We start from the raw sequence: 10,370 nt of genomic DNA, 5'->3' as shown, positions 1-10,370 counted from the left end.
ACTCACCACTTTGTTAGGTACAAACTGAGCTTTAAAATAAGGAAGAAAGGTGATTCAAGTGACTCTGAACATGGCATGGTTGTTGGTGCCAGACAGGCTGGTTTGAGTATTTCAAAAACTGCTATTCTACTGGGATTTTCCCACACATCCATCTCTAAGGTTTACAGAGAATGGTCTGAAAAAGAGAAAACATCCAGTGAGCGGCATTTCTCTGGGAGAAAATGTCTTGTTGATGTCAGAGGTCAGAGGAGAATGGCCAGACTGCTTCAAGCTGATAGGAAGGCAACAGTAACTCAAATGCAACAAGTGCCTGCAGAAACGAGCTATGAGGTCATTTTTTAAAGGAGGACAGGCTCCTCAAATGATAACCAGATGCAGCTAAGGTATGCAGAAGAGCATCTCTGAATGCACAACACATAAAACCTCAAACCCCCTCCCCCAAAAAAACCCCTCAAAGCAGATGGAGTACAGCAAGCCAAGCCAACTTTATTTATATAGCACTTTAAGAACAGCAAGTGCTGACCAAAGTGCTTAACATTAAAACGCAATAAAATATGAAAACAGTTAAAACAAACACAACAACAGCAGCAAAAGACCACACTGGGTGCCACTCCTGTCAGCTGTGGACAGCAAACTGACGTTACAATTAAGTAGACGACTGGAAGAATGTTGCTTGGTTGAATGTTGCTGATGAGTCTCGATTTCTGCTGCAACATTCAGATGGTGGTGCAAAAGCAAGGATCCATCCTGCCTTGTATCAGCAGTTCAGGCTGCTGTTGCTGCTGGTGGTGTACGAGATTCCAGCAGGATAATGCACCATCATAGAGCTCAAATCATCTCAAACTGGTTTCTTGAACATGACGGTGAGTTCAGTGTACTCACTGGATCTCAGTCCAATAGGGAACCTTTGGGATGTGGTGAAACAGGACATTCACATCATGGATGCGCAGCTGACAAATCTGCTGTAACTGTGTGATCATCTATCATGTCAATATGGACCAAAATCTCAGAGGAATGGTTCCAGTACCTTGTTGAATCTATGCCATGAAGAATTAAAGCAGTTCTGAAGGCAAAAGTGCATCCAAACATCTCTACTTAATGAAGTGGCTGGTGAGTGTATAATAAATAAAACAATAAAGTCTCATTAATAAATTATCCCAACTATTAATTTTTTAGTATGTTAAAATATCCAGTATCAGAAAGGTGAAAATTTTCAGTATCCTCAATATGTCATCACTATATCTTCAAAATAGTTTAAAACTCAAAACATATTAAACTTGCAATTGTGTAGACAAAGAGGAGCAGGAAATTTTCATATTTAACCTATCATTTCTGGCTTTGAAAATAAACTGATGATAATTAATTTTTAGTCTGTTTGATCAGTTTAATAGTCAGTTTAGCTCCAACAAGTTTTAAGTTTATTTACTTCTGTAATAGCGCCTACGGTCACGCACAAGTCAATAAATCAGTGTGAGGGCGCCATCTGCTGGCCGGTATTAGTGACTTCTTGTGATATTCTGGACATATTACTGGAAATCTCTCTCTCTCTCACACACACACACACACACACACACACACACACACACACACACACACACACACACACACACACACACACACACACACACACACACGGCCATGTTCAAACCAGTACTTTAACACATTCATTGCTATTACACAAGTAAGTAAAGCACAGTTTCCTTAAGATCTGTAATGTAGCCATTCTTCTAATAGAGTAATAGAGTAAATGAAGCCTTCCTGTGTGTGTGGAATAAAATATCTTGCAACTAGTCACTGTCTTGAGTGCGTGAGGATGCGCGCGCGCATGGGATCCGTTATTTTCCGGGTTGCGCTCGCTCACTGTAGAGGCTCTTCCTCTGCTGCAGCTGCCAGCTGACACTACCACCGAGGAGGTGAGGTCAAATTTGACTCTCTCGCTCTCCCTCCCTCTCTCTCTGTCTCTCTCTTCCTCTCTCGCTGCCCGTCAGTCTGTAAGAGAGGCTGCTAACTAGCGCATCATCATCATCATCATCATGGCGGATCAAGGCGAATGTACAGCTCCTCTCCACCAGCCTCAACCACCGCTGACAACCAGCTGGCCAATTACCCGGGAGTCGTACGAGCTGCAGGAAGTCATAGGTTAGTACCCGGAGATGTAAAGAACGCCGTATAACTATCGCGGAAACCCAGCCCGCAGCGGGTTATCAGAGGTGAATGACGACGAGGGCCTACCGGCTTTTTTCATATGCAGCAGCCTCCTGCAACGCTTTGCAATGCGGATGTTACCAGGCACAGTCAGGGACTACCGGTTTACAGCAGGCGGAGCGGAATCAGTTAAAATCTGGACCGCTGCGCGTATATTAAACTGTTACTGGTGGCTCTCCGGCGGTCACTGAGCTCCAGCTCCAGCTGTGCGAATTTATGGCACGTGTCCAGTTTATTAGCTACTGTTTAAATCACAGATGCTGCGGTTGTGCGAAGGCCACGTCCTGCCGTCTGTGGTGGGAACTAGCACGTCTTATGTGGAAAGAGTTAAAAAAAAATGTAGTTACTTAAAAATCATACAACTAATAACAGCATTAATGGTGATAATTAAAATAATGGCGGTAGCAGAATTGCGGCATTTAAATAATTTTCAGCGTTAGCAAAGCTTACCTTAAAAAGTCAGACCGCTGCTATGTCATCTGATCATTATTTGGATTATTTAATTAAGTTAACAAGTGAGCTCTCTTGTTTAACTGCAAGTCCAAAACTTCAAGAAATCCAGTTTACAGTCATATAAATTGGAGAAAAACCTGCACACTGGTTTCACATTTATTGATTTAAAGGTTTGACCCAACTTTTCTGTTGTGGACATAGATTACTGATGAATTAAGCCACAGATTACTCAGTTATATCACTCAGTTTATAAGTTTATAGTTTATATGTAGCTGTAATAAAGGGCACGTGTGAGAATATGCATGTTGTTCATTTATGGCTAAGTATTTCTTTTGCAAAGACATTTAAAACCAAAACTTATTTACTTGCATGAATCAGATAATGCTGAATTATATTACCCGAGACATAATGTTACTAACCCAAATCATAGAGGAGGTGCAAAAGGGAAGTTGTGTGAATATTTAGGCAATTGCATGCACTATGCAGATGAGCTGATTTGACAAATCAAAACAAGAACGATAAGAAGTAGCGCCTCTGCTGTGTGCCACTGACAGTGATGAGTAAGTGAGACCCCCCTCCTGTAAGCACGATCAGCTTGTAGGCAGTTGCATCTCATGTGTTCTCTTCTTTTGGCTTGTCTGCGTCTAACAGTTTGCAAGCAATATGTCATGTGTCACAGCATCTTGGTGTGAACAGCTCTGCTACTCCACAGTGTGGCCTAATTTGTAATGAGCCCAGTAAACCACTCATCACACTGATTAAAAAAAGAAAAGTGCTGCAAGTCTGCCTGGCTTGTGGCGCTCGTCTAATGTTTCAGGCAGCACATAAGAAAGATGAAACTAAAATATATATATCTATTGTTTGGTATAACTAGAACACAAAAGCTGGGAATCTGTGAGTCGGACAAATCCATAAAGCTGCAGACTGATGCTGAATTTAGTCTTCCAGCTGTGTGTGATGCGATTCCCACTTGGCTCCTGTTTACTTTTTCATCGCTCTGTTGTGGCTGTAATTCTCAGGCAGTGGGGCCACAGCTGTGGTGCAGGCAGCCCTCTGTACCCCCAGACAGGAGCGTGTAGCCATAAAGAGAATCAACCTGGAAAAATGCCAGACCAGCATGGATGAGCTATTGGTGAGTACAATATATACAGGCTGTTTCCTCAACCCAGCGTTTTTTTATACCACACCCGAATGCTGTAGTACTACTTCACTTCTGCTACATATTGTTATTGTTCTCTTTTATCTATTAATGCACTTTGTATAGAAATCTACTCACTTTCCTGTTGTTTACACAGCTTGTTACAGCTTATTATGACAAAGCCAATGGTCTGATTAAGCGAGCTGTCCTACATGTGAAATATCCTGTCATTTGTCTCTACCAATAGAAAGAAATTCAAGCCATGAGCCAGTGCAACCATCCCAATGTTGTCACCTACTACACCTCTTTTGTTGTGAAGGATGAACTTTGGTTAGTCATGAAGCTTCTGAGTGGGGGTAAGCTCCACCCGAGATGGGTGACTTAGCAACACGTTCATGCCATAGTGATAATATGTCTTTAAATGTATTGACTATGTTAATTACAGGCAGAGTATTAACGTGTATTAATATCTAATTGGCAAAAAGCATTAAATCTGACATATTTCAAATGATTGGTGAAATGGTTTGCCCTAGTTGTCTTTGTTATGAATAATATGCTCAAGAGTAGTCAATATTTCAACCACAATTTCCTTTAATCTCTGGAGCTTGAAAAAGGCGACTGGACTTCTTTTTGTTTCTTGAAGACGTTTCACCTCTCATCCGAAAGGCTTCTTCAGTTCTCAACCAAATGGTGGAGAGACCCAGGTATTTAAACCCCTGTGGGCGTAGTCCCCTGGAGGTGGTTATGACCCTCTATTGATCATGTGCGTGAACACATGTGCCCAGGTGTGAAGGGGGCAGTACATCTGCATCTGAAGGAAAAAGGGCACTCTTTTGAGGATGCCAATGTTCACATTTTGGACAGGGAAAACAGATGGTTTGAAAGAGGAGTGAAAGAAGCCATCTATGTCCACTGTGAACAACCATCATTGAACAGAGGAGGTGGATTACGTCACCAACTTTCCCCCGCTTACAGTGCTGTCCTGAGCTCCCTTCCCAGACGTCTCAACCCCCATTCACACCTTTGTTCCAGTGACCTCAATAGGCCACAGGAAACAATGGAGCGGAGTCCTAAATTGGTTTCAACTGAAACCACTGATTAAATATGACCCACGCCCCCTTCACACCTGGGCACACGTGTTCACGCACATGATCAATAGAGGGTCATAACCACCTCCAGGGGACTACGCCCACAGGGGTTTAAATACCTGGGTCTCTCCACCATTTGGTTGAGAACTGAAGAAGCCTTTCGGATGAGAGGTGAAACGTCTTCAAGAAACAAAAAGAAGTCCAGTCGCCTTTTTCAAGCTCCAGAGACTACTATGACCTGGATGACTGAGAATCTACACAGACAATTTCCTTTAATGAGTCAAAAAAATCTCTGAAACAGCAGCATAGAATTTAAGGCAAGTTTCAATATAATTGTATGAAAGCTAATTATCATTTCCTCTGCTTACACTTACAACTCTTATTATATTAATATATTTTCCATTTGTTTAAATTTTTATTTAATATTCCCTTTAGTTTTTATTATTTTCAGTATTAGGTATTTATCATTGGCAAGGTTTAAGTTCAGCTAGGTATTACAATGCAATTATGACACTTGAAGATATCTTTGATATCAAATTTGACCACATTCATTAAGACTAAACTTAAAGACATTTCCTGATCATTTTTATTGTGTTTTTTAAAGCATAATATCTACAGGATAACAAGTAAGCACCCTAGGAACCCACAGGCTTAAACCACTGAGTTAAGACATCTGAGGGTCCTGATGTGAGTGGTTTTGCTACATTAGGTAGTTATATAGTGTAGTGGTTTACACGTCACAGGAGAAGGCTCAAATCCCTTTAGGGTTGCATCAGGTGTAAGAATCTGCCAGTTCAAACATGCGGAGCCACATGCTGTGGCGAACCCTTGTGAATAAGGGAGCAGCTGAAAGTAGCTTTATATAAGCTCACAATATCATTTCAGTTAGTTTTAGTCTTTTAAAAGTCTATTTTTTAATTTGTATTTCAGCTAAAATATTTCTTCGCATCTAGCTTTCATTTTTTGAGCTTAATTTTAGTTTACTATAATAACCTGGACTCTCACTTTTGAAGGAGTTAAACCAAACATGCTAATCACTTTAATGCATTGCCTATGGTCATAAACACTTATTGAAATAATTTTTGTCTTTAGCATAAATATTAACTATGCAACAGATTTTTGTTTTCAATTATTTTATAAAAATTACATTTTTTTTTTTTTGGCTGACGTCTTTTTAGGCTCTATGCTCGATATAATTAAGCACACAAGCAAAGAAGAAGATAAAAATCGAGCTTTGGAAGAGCCTATTATTGCCTCTATATTAAAAGAAGTTCTGGAGGGCCTGGACTATCTGCACAGAAATGGACAGATTCACAGGTAATGGTTTTACTTTGTTCATTTCTTTTTTTAAAATGTGTTCATTTAATCAACGTTTTTTAATTAAAAATAAGACCTGCTATCAGAAAACCTGGGGAAAACGCACCAGAATTTGGATGGAACAGTTTAAACAAAGTGCTAACATTTAAAATTATTTCAAGTATGTTCACTGGATTGCAGCTCAGTTGTGATCTGTATACTTCCTGGTTTTCAAGGTCAATGCGAGTCAGGCTTAAACCTCTATGGGCCCCATGGGCAGAGTTCTATATGGTGATGGTCAGGGCGACTTGTTAACAGGAGCGGAAGAATCAATGCTGCTCTGCATGACTTTGTTGTTTGACTGCATTATTGTTTTGTTGACCTCAGGGATGTGAAAGCTGGGAACATACTACTGGGAGAAGATGGATCTGTTCAGATTGCAGGTTTGTTGAAAACTGTGTAACACTCCCTTAAACCTTTTTTTTTTTCAGTTTCACACTAAATGCATACACTGTACTTGTGGCAAGATGGTGGAATTGATTTCAGAGGTTGTTATAATTAAAAGAGAGCAATAACGTATGTTTACATTTTACATTTTATTAGATGAGAGTGATAATTCTTTCTTATTTATTGTGTGTCAGCTTGTTCAGTTACTGCACTGAAGCTGGAAGATTTTTAATGCTGGTTGTTATATTTAAGTGGAGTGACTGATTACAGCCTTTAACAAAAATAATTACAGGAATGAAAAAAGATTTGACTCTGTAATAAAATAGAATATCTGCAGGTTAACAAATAAGCACAGCAGGAAAAGCACAAGTGTAAGTCATTGAGTTAATTAGTTTCAGGATCCTGATGTGAATGCATGACAATTTTGGCTTATACTGCATTCATACCACGTTGCCTGAATGGGAAAAACAGGAAAAAAAATTCTTGTTCTTAAACAGACTTGTGTGTGGCTTACACTCATTAACCACTTTATTAAGTACACCTTGTTAGTACCGGATAGGACCCCCTTTAGCCTTCAGAACTGCCTTCCTTCATAGCATAGCTTCAAGAATGTGATGGAAACATTCCTCAGAGATTTCAGTCCATTCTGACGTGATAGTATCACTGTCAGTTGCACATCCATGATCCAAAAAAAAAAAAAAAAAAAATAATAATAATTAAGAGTGTTAAGTGAAATGTCAAAAAAGTAACTTAAAGTGCCAAATTGTGTGTTATTTTTGGCATCAATTCGCGGACCGGAAGTGGGCAGGGCCGGAAGCGGCTAATATTATGTGAGGGTAAATATGCAGACTGTGAGATATTATTGACATGTGTTTCAAAATTTAAGGTGTTATTGTAAATGACACCTAAACTCTTAACCTGGGAGCAAGGAGAAATTATGGAATTGTCAGTATATAGAGAGAATTTACTGCATTTATCCAAAACAGTTTTAGTTCCTATGAGACAAACCTCTGTTTGTAACTATTAATTTGAGAAAATTAGCAGACAACCATGATTTAATGTCATGTAAACACTCAGTGAGAGAAGAAGGTGGAAGAGTAGAATTAGGCTTAGTGGACAGAAACAGCTGGGTGTCGTCAGCGTAAAAATGAAAATGTATGCCAAATTTCCTAAAAATGTCACCTATAGGTAGGAGATAAATAATAAATAGAAGGGGGCCTGGGGAGCACCACTGACAACTGGGAAAGCTTGTGATCTCAAATCTCCTGTTCCACCACTCTATTGGATTGAGATCTGGTGACTGTGGAGGCTATTTCAGTACTCATTTTCAAGTTTAAGAAACCAGTTTGAGGTGATTTGAGCTTTGTGGCAGATTATCTTGCTGAAAGCAGCCATCACAAGAATTGTTGATACAAGGCAGGATGAATCCATGCTTCCATGTTGTTTATGCCAAATTCTGAATTTTGCAGCTGAAATTGAGACTTATCATACCAGGCAACATTTTTCCAGTCTTTTATTGTTTAGTTTTGTTGAGTCCATGTAAACTGTAGCCTCAGTTTTCTGATCTTACCCGATAGGAGTGGCACCAGCATGGTCTTCTGATGCTGTAGCCCGTGTACTTCAGTGTTTGATGTGTTGTGCATTCAGAGACCACTCTGTTTGACTTTTACTCAAATAACCACTCAGAGTGGTTATTTGAGTTACTGTTGCCTTCCTATCAGCTCAAAACAGTTTGGCCATTTTTCTCTAACCTCTGGCATCAACAAGGCATTTTTTTGCTCAGAGAACTGCTGCTCACTGGATATTTTCTCTTTTTCAGACCATTCTCTGTAAACCCTAGACATGATTGTGTGGGAAAGTCCCAGTAGATCAGCAGTTTCTGAAATACTCAAACCAGCCTGTCTGGCACCAACAACCATGCCACATTCCGTATCACTAAAACCACCCTTCTTCCCAATTCTGATGCTCAATTTGAACTTCAGCAGGTCATCTTGACCATGTTTACATGCCTGAGTGCACTGAGTTGCTGCCATGTGATTGGATGATTAGATATTTAGGTTATTGAACAGTTAAACACGTGTACCAAACAGAGTGGTTGGTGAGTATACAAATCCTAATTTAGCTGCTTGTGTTGTGAAATGTGTGTGTTTTTGACATCTCTAGAAAGTGGTTTTCACATATTGGGAGATACTGCTTTGCTTTGAAATGCCTAATGTGTAACAAGTTTAAAGGTGTGTGATTTTTTTTTTTTCTGAACTGACATGGTTTACTTGGCCACTTGATCATAAAACAGTTGTCATTAAAGTTAAAGGTGACGGCTGTACTGCTCTCAGTTTGTACGAGTCAAAACTGCTGTGAAAAACCTTTAGCAATCCTAAATGAGAGAAGCAAAAGTCAAACTGTGACACAATAAACAAGCTAAAATAAAAATTAGCAATACGGCTGTCTTTAATGTTCAATATTTACTCTGCACCCTGCAGCAGTCATGAGGGGGTTTGAACTGAGCAAATGACTGCATGTTGTAATTGTTCTAAAATCTTCTCTGTTGTTCAAATGCTTTTCTAATGTAACTGTTTTTACAGATTTTGGAGTGAGTGCATTTCTGGCTACAGGGGGTGATATGACTAGAAACAAAGTTCGAAAGACGTTTGTTGGCACACCATGCTGGATGGCGCCAGAGGTGATGGAACAGGTGAGTCTATCTGTCTGTACCAAGGCAACAAGTTAATGACGTTTTTCATTTTTCATCCCTCTACCTTGTGCATTGGTTCCTGTTTTATTCCAGGATGGATTTTGTTTTATTCACTTAGCTTCAGCTCTTTTTTTGGGGTTGGTTATTTCTTCCCCTCTGTTTTCTTTATGTCTTCATGCTGTGTTCCCCTGTGTTAGTTCATTCATGTATCAGCATTTCCTTGTTTCAGTTGGCTTTATGCTTCATTTCCTGTTTTACTTTGTTAGTTGTCTCTTGTGTCTTGTCTTGAGTTTTACTTCCTCCCTGGTCTCATTGTCTACATCTGTGTCTAGTGTGCCCCAGCTGTCTTCACTTCCCTAATTGCTCCGTGTGCATAAATAGCCCAGTCTTAATATTCTCCCTAGTGTATTCATGTATTCCTACATTCTTTTGGATTGTTTTTCCTTTGCCTTCTTGACTTTTTCTTTGGAGACTCTTGTGTTTTGCTTTTGGATTTGTTCATCAGTCTCAATAAACTGCTCACTTTTGATTCATTCAGTCTGAATTTGAGTTCTCCCTTCAACGCTCCTCAAACATAACAGCAACAGCTAGGCTGCTAACAAGAACTAGCCAGCACTTCCACATCAACCCTTGGTTTCCTTTACTGGCCAAATCTATTTTCTTCCGCTTATCCAGTTAAGGTTTGCTGGAGCCTGTCCCAGCTGTCATAGTGCAAGAGAGAGGGTACACCCTGGACAGATCACAGGGGCAACACACAGAGAGACCGACAACCATTCACTCTCACATTCACACCTATGGCCAGTTTAGAATCACCAATTAACTTAACGAGCATGTCTTTGGACTGTAAGAGTCAGCCGGAGTACCCAGAGATGACCCACGCAGACACAGGGAGAACGTGCAAAGTACACACAAAATCCAAGATTTTCTTGCTCTGAGGTGACAGTTCTAACCAGTGCACCACTGTGCTACCCCTTCACTGGCTTCCAGTGAAATTAAGACTTAATTTTATTAATTACTTATAAAGCCCTGCATAGTCAGGGTCCTGCGTATA

The 10,370-nt window shown here is 40.0% G+C and overlaps 1 protein-coding gene across 1 annotated transcript in view; it reads left to right on the top strand.

The window, feature by feature from the left end:
• The first annotated feature begins 1,857 nt into the window (after positions 1 to 1,857).
• stk39 (serine threonine kinase 39) overlaps positions 1,858 to 10,370 on the top strand; it is a 33,948-nt gene continuing 25,435 nt past the window's right edge. Inside the window, exons 1-6 of the mRNA XM_030758029.1 lie at positions 1,858 to 2,139; positions 3,678 to 3,790; positions 4,044 to 4,152; positions 6,063 to 6,201; positions 6,568 to 6,623; positions 9,210 to 9,319. Of these exons, the coding sequence (XP_030613889.1) occupies positions 2,034 to 2,139; positions 3,678 to 3,790; positions 4,044 to 4,152; positions 6,063 to 6,201; positions 6,568 to 6,623; positions 9,210 to 9,319 (633 nt within the window). The 5' untranslated portion in view covers positions 1,858 to 2,033. The remainder of the gene's footprint in view (positions 2,140 to 3,677; positions 3,791 to 4,043; positions 4,153 to 6,062; positions 6,202 to 6,567; positions 6,624 to 9,209; positions 9,320 to 10,370) is intronic.

Source organism: Archocentrus centrarchus, chromosome 21 (assembly GCF_007364275.1).
Source record: "Archocentrus centrarchus isolate MPI-CPG fArcCen1 chromosome 21, fArcCen1, whole genome shotgun sequence".
Lineage (NCBI taxonomy): Eukaryota > Metazoa > Chordata > Actinopteri > Cichliformes > Cichlidae > Archocentrus > Archocentrus centrarchus.
Note: the sequence above shows the minus strand (reverse complement) of the source record. Positions and strands in the feature narration are given on the sequence as shown.